Source organism: Schistocerca gregaria, chromosome 1 (genome assembly GCF_023897955.1).
Source record: "Schistocerca gregaria isolate iqSchGreg1 chromosome 1, iqSchGreg1.2, whole genome shotgun sequence".
In the NCBI taxonomy this organism is placed as follows: domain Eukaryota; kingdom Metazoa; phylum Arthropoda; class Insecta; order Orthoptera; family Acrididae; genus Schistocerca; species Schistocerca gregaria.
The window spans coordinates 383,794,537-383,816,052 of NC_064920.1; the positions used below are offsets into that span (position 1 = coordinate 383,794,537).

The following is a 21,516-nucleotide window of genomic DNA, read 5'->3' on the forward strand; positions in this document are numbered from 1 at the left end:
AAAGCATCGGAATGGAGTCTCCAGGAAACAAGGAAGAGTAGAAGACCCAGGAGCACATGGAAGAGGACAGTGGAAGGGGAAGCAAAAAGAGTTGGCAAGACCTGGGCTGAATTGAGGCAAATGGCCAAAGACAAAGAAGGATGATGAGTTCTCCTGGATTCCCTACGCCCCCATAGGGGCCAAAGGAATTAAGTCAAGTAAGTGAATTTGTTTCAACAGTGCTTGAGTCACTGGGCACAAACAAGAAAATGTGTTGCATTATTTACTGAATGCCCCACACAAATAAATAGTTTCTACTATTATAGTTCCAACCCTTGTGAATATGTAGCATTCAGAATATGGCAAAAATTTGATCTAGTGAGTTTGGTTTATCAGCAAGCATATCACACCAGTAATGCCTCACTGAATGAAGAACTCCTACAGCCCACTGAAAATGAATCTTCACACCAGTAATGCCTCACTGGATAAAGAACTTTTATAGCCCACTGAAAATGCACACTAATTACAAGAAGCAAAATAATTACTCTCACAAACTACAAATATAAACACATGTTGAAAATGCAACTTAATAAAGTGGAAGAGAAGAATGTACATCTTACATCTTTAGAATCTAAGTTTAAAATATAGTCCACATATCTAGCATGTCTACAGACCAACACTATATTCTGGTGTTAATCAGTGGCATACCTAATGACTGCTTATCTGCACAAAGAGCATGAACCTACTATAACTTTGATTCAAAAGAATCCACACTTTAAGAAACATAATTCAGAATTTTGTTTCTTACTGGACAATCAAATGCCTGCTGTGATAATATGCCTCTGCTGAATATCTCTCACATTACTACGAAGCACTAAAAACTTATTGCATTTATGAAAGCTGAACTTCAAATAAATAAATAAATATATAAAATAAAAAAAGTTATACTATAACTCTGCTATTGCTAAGATTTATTTTGAGGAAGTACTCTTGCTCTACTCCAAGGAGAACAAAGTTGAACTGTTACCTGTATTGTACATAAATCTCTGACAGCCATCTTGATATGACAACTAAAACTTAACATTTGTACAAATTATTTACAAAATGTGCATGGATACTGTTTCTCCTTGAAACGATAGAATAAACAGAAAAACAATCATTTTTTTGAACATGCAGAACGATTGTAGTACTTTTATTTATTAAAGAGGAAACTATTGAACAATACATAGTACTTACGCATTTCATCAGGTTCCACTCCTACTTGTTTTGCACGCTCGGTTTTAAATGCAAGTGCCTGTTCCAAAGCCATTGGCAATTTCACTTCCTTTACTTCAGAAGGTGGTTCCACATGCAGAGTTAGAAGAGATGGCAACTTTCTGTCAGATGAATCCTCATCAGGATCAACTCCTGGAGGCCCAACTCCGGGGGGACCGACACCTAGGGGTCCAACTCCCGGCGGTGCAACTCCCGGCGGAGCAACCCCTGGGGGTGCAACCCCTGGAGGGCCAACACCCGGGGGCCCAACACCAGGGGGCCCAACACCAGGGGGTCCTATGCCTGGTGGTCCCACACCTATAGGCTGTTAAATTTAAAAAGAAAAACTTATTCTAGGAAGTGAGCACACAAACCACGAACAATAAGCTATTGAAGGGCAAGAAGTGAGATTTCAATAACAAAGATGGCATTTAATGGCTACCGATTCATAATTCACCAATTATGCCTCGAAACACTGAATTATACAATAAATAAATTGCAAAATGAGATGGAGACAATAATAATCAACATAACTTCTCAAAATTTATTTCACTGTCCTACATATTCAAGCTGTACATCCAGACACTTATTTTTTACAGGTCCTCGACAGCTGGCACTGATGAAATCTTTTGATTGTTGTCATAGCCGACATGTCACCTCTTCGGCTACAGCATTATCCTGCTCAAAATATTAGCTGATTGAATGAGATTTTAGGGGCCTGAACAGAGAAAAGTCATTGGGGGGCTAAATCAGGACAACAGTGCAGATGTTCCAAGTATTCCCAATGAAATGCTTGTAGCAGCTTGTGCATTTGTCTTCATGTGTGTGAGCAGGCATTTTCCTCCAGAAGAATCATTTGCTTTGTCAGGAGGCCATGTTGTTTGCAGCAATTGACCTGCTGCAGTTTTCTCTGAATGGTGCAAGATGACACTGCATTCATCATGTGCCTGGAGTCCCAACAGTATGACCCCCTGAATGTCACAAAATACTCATAACAACATTTTACAAAAATTTAACTACAGTACTAATGTTTTTCAAGTTTTACTTGAAATTAAATCATCTCATTTATTGTAAGAACATTATCACCTTGGATGGTTCTGTAATAACAATTGACACAGATATCAAGGAATCTACTAATGTGTAATGTGGTGTTTAATGTGCAATATTTACTGTTAAGACTGTAAAAAACATTTAACCGTATTTTATCTGCAATGGTAGGAGAACTCGTTGGTTGCCTAGAAGTCACACAAGAAAACTATTGAAGCAACCATAATTTCATAGAATCAACATTAATTGAAGGTGAATTTTAAGATTGGCTGTTTTTATGATTATTATGAGCTGACTGTGAAACAGTCATCGTTTCAAAGACTCCATCACCAATATCACTTTATTTCTAAATGAAAAAGATTACTTTGCTGACTGAACAGTGTAACATGAATATAGACATACATCACTTACAACAATAGCATCCATTAATCACTTTTTGACAAAAAGAAAGAGCTCTTGAATAGAAAATATTTAAAATTTCTCCAAATACCTCAATGCCTGGAGGTGGGGGCATGGAAATTGGTGCCTGCACCATCCTTGGAGGTGCTGATGGCATGCTCACTGCAGGTACAGTTGCTAATTCCATACCAGGAGGCACAACTGGAGATGTCTGTCCACCCATTGCAACAGAACTGGGCACTGTTACTGGTGGAGGAACTGTCATTCTCTGAAATCAATATCAAAGTGCATCAATCAAGGATAAAATAACATTGCCTGTAATATAAAACTGGAAGCAAGCTGCCACCATTAAACAAACAAATTGAATCAAATGATGTTAAAAGATTAAATTTCATACTTAATGAATCATTTGGTGCAATCAGAAACAGTCATACTACTTACAATTGTGAAGTTATGGTGCCAGTTTCTATTTTCTAGCAGTCAAATTACAAAAAAAAAGAAAGAAATCAATATTCACCCAGAAAGCAAGTAACAGTGTTCTAAATGTCTAACAGATTCCTGAAAACAAACTAAGGTGACAGCCCACAAAATAGTTCTAATGAAATCAAATTTAGATTGTGAGGTTGCTAATTAGCTGCCAAGTAATTTGTTGCATATCCCATTGGTGAATCACATTCACAGAATCTCTTAAACATGTGTGTTGTCAGGTGCTACACAAAGAAGCAATTCAGTTCAAAAGAAATTATAGGCTACAAAATTCTGAAGGATATTTCTGTTTCTATTGTTCTTCATGTACTTGAACAACTTTCTTCAGTAAAACATGAACAGTGCCAATTACTGTGAAGATAATATTATTATTTTGGTACCGTCAATGACAGTGATAGAGAATAGTGGAATTTTCTGCTATTCGCTATTCTACAAAATGTATAGTTTTATATATCTTTCCTAGGAGAAATCAGATACCAAGAGTCAGTAAAAGCACGGCAGTACTACACTACGTGCATACGCACTTCCAACAGCACAGAAATATACACAAACAACATTTTTTGTCACAAAGTACCCATGAAGATAGTTTATCTTGTAATATGATGCATGTGTTAGCAACATCAATTGAACAAGTGTGCACTATAGCCTAAAAGATTTGCATAAATATTAGAAAACTACAATAGTTCATGATATATTAGGGCCTTTAATGTTAAATGGAAGAAGTTTAGAGTTATGAAGAAAAGGTAGTGTATCCCGTAATTATTAAAGAGGTTAAAGAAAGATTAAAGGCAAACTTGCAAGTATTCTCAACAGGATTTGGGAGCCTATGATGAAATATATGCAGCAAGTATGAGTGTGCACAAATGGAAAAAGATGACCAATACATGACATCACAATTATCCATATCATGTTTTTGCCTGTTTTTTAAGTGCGCAGGTTATAACCACACTAATAATAAAGAAAATAATATAATCTAGTAACAATAAATAGGTTCTTAGCAAATAGCTATTAAAAATGAGTATATGAGAGACCAGGATCGGTATCTAATATTTAAGTAGTATAAAGACATGCAGGATGTCTCTCTTAAAAGATATTGGCGCATTATCTCTGGTGTTGTTCGTAGATATTTACAATTTCATTTTTGCGTTGCACAACTAGACTTAAACCTAATACATAGTTCTCAACACACCTATCATGTGAAGCCCTTTGCCGATGGATAGAGTTTGTTTCCCATCACAAACAAAATTATTTTTACAGCAGAATTTTACATGCTCACTCCTAAGAGCAGTCCCAGATTAGTCTCGTGCAATATTTGTTTCATTGATATGTATTAGCAGGGACAGTAACAGCAAATCAGCAGTGACTTAGTAGTGCAGTAAGAGTGGAGCTTGCAGTCAGCATAGGTCAGGGCAGTATGTCACTACTGGAACACTGGTTTCTCTTTAAGTTTTACTGAGCCTGTTAATACATATTGATGAACCAAATATCACTCTAGACGAATCTGGGTGCACTTTATCAAATGAGCATGTAAAATTTTGTTTTAAAAATTATTTTGTACGTAATGGGAAACAAACTGATGCTTTCTGTCATCAGTGGGCATTGCTTGAAAGACGGGAAGAGAACTATTTCTTTGGTCGACTCCAGCTATACAACACAAAAACAAAATTGCAAATTTATGCAGAAACACCAGACAAAATGCACCTGATGCCTCTTAGAAGAGACCCACAGTATACAAGCAATGTCACTGAAGAAGTTTATTACAGGAGGAGTTAGGGAACTCATATTTGTAACAGCTGGGTAAAGTCCATAGGATATGGTAAAACTTTTGTCACTGGAAAAAATAAAGGTAAGAGCTCAAAGCTGTGCCTACATTTTCAAATTATTATGAAGGGGTGTATCAAATTTTATGTAGATATGAGAGAGAAGAAGCCATCTGGATTCTCCCTCCCAACACCAGCTTTTCTGTGCAGATGGGCGTTGTCATAACAACACATACTCTGCTCCCAAAATCATTCTGGCCTCAACTTATGGCAACATACTGTCCCCATACCCTCTAACCAACAGCTTCCATCCCCTCTGTACTATCACCTCTTCTCTGTTTTCATCTCCCACTCCTGTGTGTGCTGCCCCCTGCCAACACACCCACCCATCTCTGTCTGCTCTTCTCCTGTTTTGTTCCATTCCCCCCTCCCCACTTCCAGTTGCTCATCCACCCAACACTACACCTGTTGGCAGTCTAGTCCCTGCACACTTTGCGTGACAGAATTTCTCTCTCCCCTTCTTTTTCTGACAAAGGCTGTGCCTGAAAACTAATGTGTGAGTGTCTTTTAATTCTGCTTGTCTGCAGCTTAACATGTCATCTTCATGGTTAAGTAGCAATCTATCATTTCCTTACACTGATGAGAGAGAGAGAGAGAGAGAGAGAGAGAGAGAGAGAGGCAGAATAGACAAACCCAGAGAAGGGTCGTCTAATCCTTCCTCAGGTGAACCTATGGAAGGAATGACCTGTACCATTTCTTTTATGTTGAGGACTAAGGAGAGGGACACACCTGCATCACACAGACAATAATGTATGTACACAGTATCTGTCCGGAAGATAAGGTGTAAACTTGGTTATTACAAAGATAGGACACTGCAATGTCACTGGAGCACACTGATGAAGTATTGTCCAAAATAGCCCAAAGCAAACAGACTATCATTTAGGCTAAAAGACCCCCATGTAATGCACTCCACAAGTACTCTACAACCCAAGCAGCTTCTTCCTACGCATAGTGCATTCCTGACCTATCACGGAGAATCCTACAATTCTCCCATCATCGCCACTTCTGCTAAGTGCCTGTACGAACTGAGGATGGCCTCAGAATGTAAACAATAGGTGTCATTGGTGCCAACATGAGCCACAACTTGAAGATACCCTGTGTCATAAATAGGTGCAGGCAGGGCCATCCCCACAACCTGGATCCTCTCTCTCTAACTGGCATCTCCGACAGCACATTGGACCTCTTATTGGTCCTGGACATTATTTCCCTAAAGGGTCTCCACAACTAGTGAATCCATCCCCAAGGGACCTTATCAAACCCTGCTGAAGGAGTAGCCATCGGCCAACTCACAGGGTGAATGGGTGAGGCCAAACAGCCACTGCCCACAGTCAAATGACACAATACTTTACAACCTGTCACTCACACTTACACTTTACAACCCGTAACTCACACTTCGGTGAACATAGTCACTAATCTAGACCCTACACCCTTTCCTTCCTTCCCTAGCTTCCTCAGAATCTTTGTATCAGTTATTAATTACTTTCCTGCCCTCATCCCCATGGTGACTTCTTTTTAGCATTCTTTTCATTAACGACTTCCTCGTGTTTTACCAGGTCCACCTTTACTTTTCAGTCATAACCTCTTGTGTATCATCTAGAATGCAGCTGCCACACTGTCACATTATTTAGTATGTACTGTCTTTTTATCTCCTAATCTCTCTGATGCTTTTTCCTTCAATTTGGCACCCCTGTCTTTATCTCTCTGAATCATTTCCTCTTCTGTAGTTGCAAAACTGTGAGTACAGGTACTTGCTGCACTTTTGGATATGCCTAGTGAAAGTAAATTCTGGCTACCTCATAAAGCTGTGTGTGAATTTAATAAGAAAAGAAATCAAACATGTTGGTAATGTGTGTAAGGAAGTACTTAATAAACATTTAATTTTCCATAACCATAAATGACAAAATACCAATGATGCTGATGATGAAAATGCCAATCACAGAATGGACACAACAGTGACAAGAATTAAGCATTAAACTGATACCTCTGCATACAATTTCAATTTTTCTGTTGACAATAATGAAAATAGCATGGCAACAGAGTTGCAATGCTTGGGACACAATTCACTACACGTGTCAGGATGCTGGATAGATCTCTTAGGTAAACACTAAACGGCAGCACAGCTTTAATCACAGTTGCTTTACAAACAACCAACAGACTACGAGAGGCACAGAAGATATTGGATACTGTTAAAAAAGGCTTCAGCAGTTCTTCAATACTCCACTCTCTTGAGAAAACGAATACAGCATGGGATACAATTCAAACTTCTCACAATGGAACATAAACCCTCAACAACTAGAAACACTAAAGACTTGCCAAGGTTGTTCACAAACTGCAATGTAATTGTCCTATGAACATACATAAATAAAGTATTAATTATTAACATATATAAAGAAAGTATTTGAACCACATTTGTCACTGACATGATACAAATGTTGCAGAAACAAGGCTATCAAAGCTCCACTGCAACACAATTCTACTGTTACATGTGTTTCACTCATTGGTTTCTTCGCAGTACAACAGTTTGCTCATTCATACAGCTGCTTCATTATAGATACTGCTGGCTCTGCATCTTCTATTTAAAATACAAGTCTGGGGACTTCACTGTAACATTCGTACTGTAATGCAACAAACCGAGGTTCAATTACTTGAATATACATCTGATTACTGAACACCATGGCACACTGTAATTACATTACGTGATTATACACGGTGATTCAAAAAGAATACCACAACTTTAGGAATTTAAAACTCTGCAACGACAAAAGGCAGAGCTAAGCACTATCTGTCGGCGAATTAAGGGAGCTATAAAGTTTCATTTAGTTGTACATTTGTTCGCTTGAGGCGCTGTTGACTAGGCGTCAGAGTTAGTTGATGCTAAGATGGCGACCGCTCAACAGAAAGCTTTTTGTGTTATGGAGTACGGCAGAAGTGAATCGACGACAGTTGTTCAGCGTGCATTTCGAACGAAGTATGGTGTTAAACCTCCTGATAGGTGGTGTATTAAACGTTGGTATAAACAGTTTACAGAGAATGGGTGTTTGTGCAAAGGGAAAAGTTCTGGACAGCTGAGAACAAGTGATGAAAAATTTGGCACGCATCCAGCAAGCATTTGTTCGCAGCCCAGGAAAATCGACTCGCAGAGCTAGCAGAGAGCTGCAAATTCCACAATCAACTGTATGGAGAGTCCTACGAAAAAGGTTAGTTATGAAACCTTATCGTCTGAAATTGGTTCAAGCACTGTCTGCAGCTGATAAGATTAAAGGAATCGCTTTCTGTGATTTTATCCTTGCTCAAATGGAAACAGATGAATCTTTCGTTTCAGAGATTGTGTTTAGTGATGAAGCAATTTTCCACACTAACGGGAAAGTTAACCGTCACAATGTCTGTATATGGGGCACTGAGAATCCGCGGGAGACAACTTAGTATGAACGTGACTCGCCTAAGGTGAACGTTTTCTGTGCCATTTCAGCCAATAAAGTTTATGGTCCCTTTTTCTTCAAAGGTGCTACTGTAACTGGACTACAGTGTCTGGAGATTTTAGAGAATTGGCTGTTCCCTCAGCTCGAACAAGAAGCACAACAATTCATATTTCAGCAGGATGGAGCGCCACCACATTGGCACTTATCTGTCCGTAACTAAACGTCAACTACCCGAGGCGATGGATCGGCCGTCAGGCAGCCTGTGACAGAGCACTTCATCACTGGCCTCCAAGAAGCCCTGATCTTACCCCCTGCGATTTTTTCTTATGGAGGTATGTTCAGGATATGGTGTTTCGGCCACCTCTCCCAGCCACCATTGATGATTTGAAACGAGAAATAACAGCAGCTATCCAAACTGTTACGCCTGATATGCTACAGGGTGTGGAACGAGTTGGAGTATTGGGTTGATATTGCTCGAGTGTCTGGAGGGGGCCATATTGAACATCTCTGAACTTGTTTTTGAGTGAAAAAAACCCTTTTTTCAATACTCTTTGTAATGATGTATAACAGAAGGTTATATTATGTTTCTTTCATTAAATACACATTTTTAAAGTTGTGGTATTCTTTTTGAATCACCCTGTATAAACGTGTGGTTCCTGAAGAGGGGCAGCAGCATTTTCATTAGTTGCAGGGGCAACAGTCTGGATGACTGACTGATCTGGCCTTGTAACATTAACCAAAACGGCTTTGCTGTGTTGGTACTGTGAACGGCTGAAAACAAGGGAGAAATTACAGTCATAATTTTTCCCAAAGGCACGCAGCTTTACTGTATGATTAAATGATGATGGCATCATCACGAGTAAAATATTCCCCCATTTGGATCTCTGTGTGGGGATTGCTCACGAGGACATCGTTAACAGGAGAATTGGAACTGGCGTTCTAGGGATCCTCGATTGAGCAGATGAGATCGAAAATTTAAAAAGGGAAATGGATAGGTTAAATTTAGATATAGTGGGAATTAGTGAAGTTCGCTGGCAGATGAATACAGGGTTATAAATACAAAATCAAGTAAGGGTAATGCAGGAGTAGGTTTAATAATGAATAAAAAAAATAGAAACGTGGAAAAAGTAAGGATAATGCAGGAGTAGGTTTAATAATGAATAAAAAAAATAGGAACGTGGAAAAAGTAAGGGTAATGCAGGAGTAGGTTTAATAATGAATAAAAAAATAGGAACGTGGAAATGCTACTACGAACAGCATAGAGAACACATTATTATAGCCAAGATAGACATGAACCCCACACCTACCACAGTAGTGCAAGTTTATATGCCAACTAGCTCTGCGGATGATGAAGAGATTGAAGACATGTATGATGTGATAAAAGAAATTATTCAGATAGTTAAGGGTGACGAAAATCTAGACCATAATTTAATCATAGGTAACACTTAGTTTAAGAATCATGAGAGAAGGTTGTACACATGGAAGAGGCCTGGAGACACTGGAAGGTTTCAGATTGATTATGTAATGGTAACACAGAGATTTAGAAACGAGATTTTAAATTGTAAGACATTTACAGGGGTAGATGCAGACTCTGACCATAACTGGTTATTCACTGTAAATTAAAACTGAAGGAATCGGAAAAGGGTAGGAATTTAAGGAGATGGGGCCTGGATAAACTGAAAGAACCAGGGGTTGTAGAAAGTTTCAGAGAGAGCATTAGGGAATGGTTGATAAGAATAGGGAAAAGAAATAAAGTAGTAGCTTTGAGAGACAAAAATAGTGAATGCAGCAGAGGATCAAGTAGGCAAAAAAGAAGAGGGCTAATAGAAGTCCTTGGGTAGCAGAAGAGCTATTGAATTTAATTTATGAAAGGAGAAAATACAAAAATGCAGTAAGTGAAGCAGGTAAAAAGGAATACAAACGTCTCAAAAATGGAAGTGCAAAATGGCTAAGCAGGGATGGCTAAAGGACAAATGTGAGGCTGCAAAGGCATATTTCACTAGCCGTAATATAGAAACTTCCTACAGCAAAATTAAAGATACCTTTGGAAAAAAGAGAACCACCTGTATGAAAATCAAGAGCACAGATGGAAAACCAGGAAAGGTAAGTTTGTTAACATCGAATATAGATTAAATTATTAGGAAGTCTTTTCTATGAGTATTTGTATGAGTGTAGCCATTTATGGAAGTGAAACATGGACAACAAACAGTGCAGACACAAAAAGAATAGAAGCTTTCGAAATGTGGTGCTACAGAAGAATGCTGAAGATTAGATGGGTAGATCACATAACTAATGAGGAGGCACTGAACAGAACTGGGGAGAAGAGAAATTTGTGGCACAACTGGACTAGCAGAAGTGATCGGTTGGTAGGATACATTCTGAGGCATCAAGGGATCACCAATTTAGTACTGGAGGGAAGTGTGGAGGGTAAAAATTGTAGAGGGAGACCAAGAGGTGAATACACTAAGCAGATTCAGAAGGATGTAGGTTGCAGTAGTTATTTAGAGATGATACGGCTTGCACAGGATACAGTGGCATGGAGAGCTGTCTCAAACCAGTCTCTGAACTGAAGACCACAACAACAACACACATGGTGTTCCAAAGTTTTTGCATATAACACATAGAAGCGATAGGTCAGATCAGGGGGAACGACTTTCGTTAGAGAAAAAATGTTCCGTGACACTTCTGGACCTCACAAGGCTTCCTTTTGTATTAGTTATGACACTGAGAGACAGCATGGCATGCCCTGCATGTTGCCTAGTCTGCTCCAAATGAAAGAAATAGGCCCAACGAAATTGAAAGTTATCAAATTCCCTTCTAAAATATCTTTCTCTGCTTAGAGGAACTCATTCTTAAGGTTTTCCTCTTGACAATCACTTTCAGTTTGCTAGTGTAGGTTGTATGCATCACACCTGTTGATAGACACTGCTAGTTTGGTGAAATCTTATCATCCTTGTACCAGCAAATACTAAAGGACACGTAGTGTCGCTGAGAAGCACCAACAAACATTTTGTCTCAAATAAAATTTGTTCCCCTTGATGTGATATAACCTATCACACTAAATGTTTGATGCAAAGACTTTGCAACACCCTGCATTTATGGTCATACCTAGACTTTCAACTCACACTAACTACTATTTAAAGACATTTGAGACTGAAAACACTTCAACAGAATTTTTGTTCAAGCCTTATAAGGCAACGAAAAAATTGTTCATGAAGTAAATATGTGTTAATTACTTGTTTTAAATACAAGATAGGCAACTGAATTTTGCGTACAATAATTAAGTTTGATGTATGGAATTACCTCAGCTGAGACAAGTGAAATAGTAATTTAATTCTAACAAAAATATATATGTTGAAACACTATCTGTTAAAGGTACTCATCACATACTATACTGACAAAAACAATCAAAACAATTAATTATTGACAAAATTACTTAATTGGATAGGAAAAAAATCTACTCACCAAGTGGTGACAGAACACACACATAAAAGATGTATGTAACTTGCAAGCTTTCGGAGCCAGTGGCTCCTTCTTTACGCAGAAGGGTTGAAGAGGAAGGAAGAGGGGCAAAGGAAAAGAACCGAAGAGGTCTAGGAAAAGGGGTAGATTTTGGGAAAAGTCACACAGAACTGCAGGGCCTACTCCACATTCTGTATGGTAAGTCTTCCCTGAAACATGGTTCCGGGTGATTATCCCAAAATCTACCCTTTTTCCTAGACCTCTCCAGTCCTTTTCCTTCACCCTTCATCCTTCCCCTTCAATCATTCTACCTTACGAAGGAGCCACTGGCTCTGAAAGTTTGCCAGTTACAATTGCCTTTATGTGTGTGTTCTGCATTTGGTGAGTAGATTTTTATCTACCCAATTTCATCATGCATTATGTAATCCTCAAAATCTCTATCTTTTCCTAAGTTAATTATGAAAAATATGTTTATGTTTTCTGCTGCACCTAATTTCAATCCTAAACAATTTTGTGCATTTTTTTTATAATTATAACAATACTATATTACCAAACACTGTTAAGATCATAAGGGGGATTGCAGCTGCAACCACAGGGAATGAGCGAGCCAGTAGGGAAGGAGGGAGGGAGTGAGTGGAAGTGCTGTCGAGTTCATTTTGGGATGTGTGTGAATAAATTGTCATTAAAACAGGAACCGAAATGGATCAGTACCTTGATCCAAAGTATGTGCAGCCAAATGATATAAAAAAATTTCAAGAGTCACCTCACTACTTTTGCAGCAAGCTTAAATAATATGACTAACAATCTTTGACATGTCCAATTCAAACAAGTACATAACAAAGTTCTTCTAATAATTTCCGGGTATGCAGCCGGATCCCGTCGACATTCTGCCACGATATTTCGGCCCAGAGACGTCCGGCCATCATCAGGTGAGTACACAACTACTGAAGAGTCCAGGTGCAGTCGCGGTATTTATAAATACCGCGACTGCACCTGGGCTCTTCAGTAGTTGTGTACTCACCTGATGATGGCCGGACGTCTCTGGGCCGAAATATCGTGGCAGAATGTCGACGGGATCCGGCTGCATACCCGGAAATTATTAGAAGAACAAATACGCCGGGAAAATTTCAGAAGTCACACATAACAAAGTATTTATGTAACATCTTCCTTCTCCACAATTGAATTATCATGTTGCAAAAACCACAATATTGTGACGTGGATAATGCAAATAATTTGGATACTTGAACGGAAATTTTGTTTTATAGTCATCTATGGTGCGAGTGGATGTGTTACACAACCAAGCACATATTTAAAATTACTTGTCTCATTTCTTCTTCCCGCTGCTTCTCTAGAAGTGCTTCCTGCTGCAGACGAAACAGTTCCTGTTCTTCTCGTTGCTTCTCAGCAAGAGCAGTCTGAAAAACAGGTCAATGATACAAAATTACACCAATACGTTATTTACTTTATTTCTAACTAAAATATATATGACAGAAACTTAAGTGTAGCTCTTAAGTTTAACTTTTAAAGAAAGTGGAAGTACTGGGCCAGGAAGCAGTAATAATTATAGGGGTCCTTCAACCCTATAGCTTCACAGTACATTATTATTATTATTATTATTATTATTAAAGAAATGACAATTAATAATCGTGCTTGGACTATCTTGTCATGGTTGTACTGTGGCTGTGATTGTAACTGAGAAAAGTAATATACTGATATTACTTATCTGAACACCCAGTAAATTTTAGCATTAATTACAATTATTATATTGATGATGATGATGTTCAGTGTAACAGGTCCAGTATTGGTACCCATGGCCTTCCCCCTCCGTGGTCAGTTCCAGACATTCCCTCTGTGGTCCATACCCACTGGACGCATTCATGAGAGTTCTGTTTTCGGTCTGCTGTGCCTGTCAGTGTGCTGGTATCCCATTTTTGGACCATAGCAATTCCAGGTGTTCCCTCTGCTGTCTGTACCCACTGGACGCAATTTTAGGCATTCCATCTTAGCCCGTTGTGCAGGTGCTCTGTCTGATGTTTGCTTCCCATGTCCACATGCTCAGTTCTTGTTGTCATATAATGATACTGCTGCTGCTACTGTTGCCCCCATTGCATTTTCAGGAATCCAGTGCAGGATCCCAGGCTCCACAGCATTGATACCCAGTGTTCATGGTTCATGAGATTTTCCGTCACCTTTATCTCTATTAATTCTGTTATAACACTCCCCCAGTATGACAGTCTGTGCCAGAACCCTCATTTCATCACAGTTTGTGGAACAATTGAGTTCAAGTCAGTGTTTGGCAACGGTTGATTTCATTGTCTGTCTTAGACAGTGAGCCTGTTCTCTACATCTGATGTCTACTGTCCTAGATGATTGGCCAATGTATGACACTCCACATTGGGAAGGTATATGATAAATTTCTGTAGTCCTACGTCATCTTTCACATTGATCTTGCTTGGTGGACAGAGAACACACTTGATGTTGTGCTTCCTGAGAACCCTGTGCTGATTTTGATGGAAATACACTCTGCATGCAGCAGATATGTCACTTGTTTCAGCTTCTTTTTTATCATGTGGCAGAGGAACTGGTTGAAATGCCTTCTGAATCTCTTGGGCCGTGTATACATTCTTGCAGAAAACTGACCATAGATGTTCTATTCCTCCTGCTAAACAATGTGGGGCTGACAAGTTGTGTGTCCTGTGGATCAATGTCTTCAGAAATCCATTCTTCTATCCTGGGTGGTGACAACTGCAGATGTAAGTACTGGATCCATTCCACTCAAAGAGCAGTCTCAGGAAGCACCAGATATAGATAACGAGTTACATTACTGAAATATCTTGTAAGAATGATGATGATATCCACCAGAATACTACAACTCCACAAGCTGACAACCAGCCTTCTTCAACGTCTGAGGATGTGCATCTGCCACCAAGTCACACACATTCACAATTATTTCACTAACAGCTGATTTTCAGACCCATGTTTACTGGAACATTTTCACTATTATTTTACATTTCCAGCACTGCCTGTTTTCACTATGAATTATGATACACCATGTATAAAGGAAAGCAGCTGGAAGACAGTAACATTCCCTCAATGGGAAAACCAATGATAAAAAAGTTTTCTATTTGGTATACATGACATACAATACAGGCAAAGCACCCCAAGAAAGTGGATGCTGGCAGTTGCATTCCCACACCATCATTTTAATAAGTCTTGGTGGCATAATATCAAAACAAGTTATCTTTGGAAAGCTGCAACATATGGTAGGAGTCAATCCAAAGAAAAATCAATTTAGCTTTTTAAGGAATGTAAGAACACACACAAAGCAACTCTGGTCACACAACTTATCTTAAGAGAGAGATATAAGAAAGGCAAACATACATTAACACAATTTGTAGATTTAGAAAAATATATTGGTAATGGTGGCTAGGGTCGACCGAAGTGTCCAATCCCACCTGTCGGCTTTGACACCTGACGTAAGGCTGTTGTATTGTGTGTGAGGTCACTACGGCATGGCATTTACTAGTTTGTGAGAGTGGCGTGTTTGTAGGTGTCATTTTGATGTGATCGGTGGTGCTCTCTGGTGGTGTGTTAGGTGATGTTTTTGGTTTAGTTTGCATGTGTGGCGTGTTTATAGGTGGCATATTGTTGCGGTCAGTGGTTCTCTCTTGTGGTGTGTTTATGGGTAGTGTGTTACGTGGCGTATTGGGTTCATTTGCGTGATACCTAGCATTGCAAGTGTGTGGTATTGGGACGGTTCTTTCAGCAGAATATTTTTCAGTGAGTTAACGATTTTAGTTCTGTTGTTTCGACGTTATTGTAGTTTTTTTTCTGTTTGGCGTGTGTGAATTTTGGTAAATTGCTTTTGTTATGTCTTTGGTAGGTAGGGATATGACTGACTGTTTTCGGTTGTCGGCAATGATGGGGGAAATTTCTTCAACTACTCGGATTTTTGGATGAAGTCGTGAAGTGTTCAGTATGTCGTGAAGAAGTGAGGCTTACTAAAGTTCCGGCGTTTCGGATCAGGAACGGCTGTATGTGGAGATGTCTTAAGGATAACAGGTCAAGGGAAGTATTCGATTCCAATTTTGTTGGTTTGTTGTGCTTTTTGAGGTAGTGAAGATTGTGGACGTGGTTGTAGTTTTGGGTTTTATTATTTGGTATCTGTAGTTTCTGTTGACCTATACAGGCCAAGGGAAGTGTTCGATTCCAACATGTGGTTGTGGCTGTGGGTGTTCCGGTATCGGGAGTTGCTGTTAAGCGATATAGGTCAAAGGAAGTGTTCAATTCCAATTTGTGGGATCGGGAGCTGCTGTCGAGCTATATAGGTCAAGGGATGTGTGAGATTCCAATTTGTGGGATCAGGAGCTGCCGTTGAGCTATATAGGTAAAGGGAAGTGTCCGATTCCAGAGAAGATTGTGTTGAGTGGAATTTCTGCTGTTGGTTTTTTCCGTCATTTTGTGTAGATTGGTATGGTGGTGTGTGTCTAAATTTGTATATATTTACTTTGTCCCCATCCAAAACCCCCCGATTTCCCATGCTTGTCCCAACAGTTTCATTAGCTTTTTGTGGAACGTGTGTGTCTTTGTTTTTCAATGTATTTTCGTGTTTGTTGTCATGTTTACGTAATGACGTCATAGGTGCCATATTGGAGTCATACGTATGATCGTTTCCACCGTATTTGTGACGTCATGGGTCAAAACAGACAGGTGGAATCAGACACTTCTGTACTTCCGGTGGCTAAATTTTAAAATGGCCACCCATGCACATATGTTGGAAGCACTTACGCATGTACGATCAAGAACGAAGGTGTTGATATTTTCTGGCTACAGTTTATAATGCGACGATTGTGCACAGATTTCTCCTACAGTCATTAGTAATGTTTTACTGTACTCTTTAGGCATTGTCTATATCAGTTCAGACAGGCTAGGAAAAAAATCTTACCTTCATAGTTTCGAATGTTATTGAATTTAGCGTATGTTAAAATGAAGGACTAAGTAAGGAGCAACTATTGTTTTGTTTACTAAAAATATATATCTCTCTGAGATACTGCCCTCCAAAAAAATGACACTGTGCATACTATTTTGAAGACATAAATTTAAAAAAAAAAATTTATTGTGAAACATAATTGCTTCATGATTACAAAGAAATTCTCCATTTCAACTTACTGTCAAAGTTCTTTTACTACAGGGTTCTGAACTTTTATTATAATTAATGGAAAAAAATTTTTTTTCAAAAATACCAATTCATAAATTTTTGATTTTTTACTGTTGATTAGTACCATATAGTAATAAATCCTCTGAAAAGGAGAGCTTCCACTTCTAGGTTGAACAGGTTTTATAAACAACTGAAATTTTTGCGATATATAAAACCTGTTTTATTATCACATAACAAGCTCATAAAAATCAAAACCTAGAATTATTTAACATAATTTTAGTTTTGAAAGATGAGTAGGAAGACTCATTTTTCAAGTATTTAAATGGTTCCAAAATGTATGTGAAAGGTCCAAAGACTTAAAGGTTTCAATTTATACAACTTATGGCCACTCTCTTTTTTGTACTGAAATTAGTCAGTCAACAAACTAAAAATGCGTGCCACTGTTTCAGTACCTTCCTTTGGTGCAGGGTGATGAGTTCCTGTTGAACCAACAGGAACTGGTGTTATGTATCACAAAAATTTCAATTGTTTATAAAACCTGTTAACCAAAAAGTGGAAGCTCACCTTTTCAGGGAATTTAGAACTGTATGGTACTAATCAACAGAAAAAAAAATCCAAATTTTATAGATTTGGCATTTCTGAAAAACATTTTTCCATAAATTATTAAAAAAAGTTCAAAGCAGTATATTAAAAGAATTTTGACAGATAAGTCCAATTGGATGATTTCTTCGTATTATCTTCCAATCAAATATATATACCTGTTGCAGAGATACAGCATTTTAAATTTTTTCCAAAATTGTCTCATCAAAATTGTATGCGCGGTGTCATTTTTGCAGGGCTGGATCTCAGAGCTGAATTTTCTTTTTTGGAGAAAACAAAAAAATACATTTTCCTCACTTAGTCCTTTATTTTACCAAAAGCTACATTCAATAACAGCCGCAAATATGAAGGTACCCCCCCCCCCCCCAAGTGATACAGATTAAGCCTTATTGTCCTGAATTATATGTGATTTATCAGTCTATGTAACTTTTTGTTGAGATTTTCTAGCTCCTTATCAAAATTTATCCAAGATCATACATAGACTTTGGTGATTCCCATAGGCCTACATTCTATAATTAAAATAAATAAATAAATAAATCTTTGCTGTTCTGTCGGATTCCGAACTGGCTTGAGATACATAAGAATTATACCATAATTAAACTATATGGCTAACGATATTTTTGCTCCCAACAAAATAATTAGGCCTATAATTAAGTATATCATTCGTAATCGAGATAATTACTTAGAGTTCGGGTAATTTAATTTACTCTGTCACAAAATGAACTGAGCTAAAAATTGTATGGGCCTAACAGAAAACTATGAGTCAGGAGAGTCAAAAGCGGTCTACGTAAACATTTGAAGCAATACCATAAATTACGGTTGGTTAAATTTACCAGCACTACAAAGTACACTAGCACGGTAAAACAGGAAAATTGACTTACTGCATAGGTTCTAAATCTCAGTAACAGCAGCAGATATTCAAACTTTCTGAATAAAAAATATAAAATCTATGGCATAACGGTATGCAATACGTTTCGTAAACACCAAACAAATGCAATCCTCAGCAAAAAAAACTTTATAAAAGCATGCCGCTAAAATCCTAAACATGTGACAGAACAATGATTCAAGGAATAACATAAAATGTTGAAAGAAGTCGTTTATCATTTGTAAACAACTAATCTGTAGCTACGCAGTTATTTTCTCCATTTCTTTCTGCTGAAGTCATCTTGGACAAACCTACAAGTCCGAACGTGTAGTTAAATTTCTGGTTGCAACAAGTCGTTTAACAGAGTCCTCGGGTTACACCAAAGATCAATGTGTCAACTCTGCTACAATTCCAGGAGCGCCCATTATCACACTCTAGCCTCAATGTAAGTCACTAATTCGCTACCACTAATAATTAGAATCTGAATTTCATCTATGATGCCAGATGAGGAATATACTATTACTTGGTCTGCACTTGTCACTGGCGGGTACTATGTTTGCTCGTAAATACTACTGTACCCCAGTAAACTAAATACATACCTGCTGCAGCCGCAGCAATTCATCTTGCTTCTGTTGATCCATCTTCTAAAGAACAGCACAACTATTTAAAGGCCAATTTCGTTACTACCGCCAACCTCCCAGCAACAAGAAAAACATTTCCTTTCAGCCGTATCACAACAAACTGAAGCACTCACAAATTTCTCCAAACCTCAGAACGTACAGAAATAACACCACTCAAATATAACAATAATTGTCGTTGAGAGAGAAATCACGATCTACTTCAAAAACATTGCACGCGTCTGTTCTACAAACAACATTATACTACCAGCCTACCAAACAATTCAACCATCAAAGACTATACAATATACATCCGGAAGAAGCAGTGATAGAAATGCCGAATGCGAATGCGTGTGAATCGTCTGACAACGCGTGAAATAATTAATCTATAGTAAATTCAGTTCGGAAAACCAAAAATTACTCCACACAAGATTCAGAACCAGATTCATTTAAATTCAGTATCTTCACAATTTCTCGGCAATTAGTAAACAAAACTTTTCACGCGTTTCACATGTTTTATCACCGAAAATAATGATACACAGTTACTAAGTCATCACAAATCACAAAAAAATTATTCATCGATCTTTCAAAGGTCAAAGATATAAGATATTGTAAGCTCTATCCATTGTCAAATATTTGATGAATGGATGCTTAACAAATAAATAAATAAAATACAATAACAGATAAATACATCTTCAACTGTACTCTGCAAACCACCACGAAGTGCATGACAAATGGTGCGTCCCATTGTAACCGTTATTAGTGTTTCTTCCCTTTTCATTCGCGTGTGGAACACGGGAAGAGTGATTGTTTGAATGCCATCTGCGGGCTGTAATTATCCTCATCTTCATCTCAGTATCTCTAATGTAAGCGATACGTAGGGGATTATAGCATAGTCCTAGAATCATCATTTAAAGCTCGTTCTTGAATCTTCGTTAGTAGATTTTCTTGGAATAGTTTACGTCTAGTTTCAAGAATCTGCCAGTTCAGTTTTTTTCAGCATCACTGCAACACTCTCCCACAGGTCAAACAAACATGTGTCCATTCTTTCTGCCCTTCTCTCTATACTTCAATCTTTGGAACGGATCCCATACACTTGAGCAGAAGTCTAGAACTGATCACATGAGTGATTTACACTTCCTCAGAATTTTACCAATAAGCTGAAGTAATAATAACATGAATTACAAACAGTCGATCCTTTGTGATCATTCCATTTAATATTCTTACAAAGTGTTACACCTAGGTATTTGTATGAGTTGATCGTCTCCAATTGTGACTCATTAGTATTAGAGTCATAGGATACTATGTTTTTTCCGTTTTGTGAAGGGCACAATTTCACACTTATGAACATTTACACCAAAGCAAAAGCTGAAATGCTTAACACTGACACTAATACTAATATCACTTACCTTTTTTATGATGCGAGAATTAAATTGGGGCAATTCTCCTGGGTTATCTTTTGAAATCTTATCACGGTCTGACTGAGTATTTATTCCGCTTCTTTCACACAGTAATTCGTTACAGATGAGTGCAACAATTGCAAAAGTCTGAGACTTTTATTACTTATAAAAACATGAACAGTAAAGGTCCCAAAATATTTCCCTAGGACACACCTCACGTTACTTCCACGTCTGACAATGACGTTCCATCTAAAATTACGCATTGTGTCTTCTCTACCTAAAAGCCTACAATCTAGACACAAACTTCACTTGATACCCCATATGATGGAACTGTTGACAATAAGTGGTGGTACTGAGTCACATGCTTTTTGGAAATCAAGAAATACTGCACCTATCTCATTGTCTTGATCCAAAGCTTTCAGTATGTCATATCAGAAAAGTGGGTTTCACATGATCAAAGTTTTTGGAATCTGGTATGGAGGAGGTAATTCTGTTCAAGATACCTCATCATGTTTGAACTAAGAATATGTTCTGAGATCAGTGTCAAGGATATTGGACGACATTTTGTGGATCATTTCTACAACCATTCTTGTAAATGGGTGTTACCTCTGCTTTCTTGCAAGTAATGGGCACATATTTTTGTTCGAGGCAGTGGTCTACGATAGATTACAGTAAAAAGAGAGGCTAACTCAAATGCAATTTCAGTATAGAATCTGACATGGATTTAATCAGGCCCTGAAGTTCTGTTCAATTTTAACAATTTCAGGTGTTTCTCGACACCACTGACACAAATACTGATATCACTCGTCTTTCCATGGTACGAGGATTAAATTAGGGCAATAGTGCTCTGAGCACTATGGGACTTAACTTCTCTTGTCATCAGTCCCCTAGAACTTAGAACTACTTAAAACTAACTAACCTAAGGACATCACACACATCCATGCCCGAGGCAGCATTCGAATCTGAGACCGTAGTGGTCGCGCGGTTCCAGACTTTAGCGCCTAGAACCG

General features: G+C 38.3%; 1 protein-coding gene across 1 annotated transcript in view; it reads right to left on the bottom strand.

Annotated features, from left to right (window-relative positions):
- Positions 1–19,707, bottom strand: part of LOC126348491 (splicing factor 3B subunit 2-like) — a 113,505-nt gene extending 93,798 nt beyond the window's left edge. Inside the window, exons 1-4 of the mRNA XM_050002359.1 lie at positions 19,089–19,707; positions 13,186–13,281; positions 2,771–2,947; positions 1,216–1,558 (exon numbers count right to left, since the gene is read on the bottom strand). Coding sequence (XP_049858316.1) covers positions 1,216–1,558; positions 2,771–2,947; positions 13,186–13,281; positions 19,089–19,130 — 658 coding nt within the window. The 5' untranslated portion in view covers positions 19,131–19,707. The remainder of the gene's footprint in view (positions 1–1,215; positions 1,559–2,770; positions 2,948–13,185; positions 13,282–19,088) is intronic.
- Positions 19,708–21,516: the final 1,809 nt, after the last annotated feature.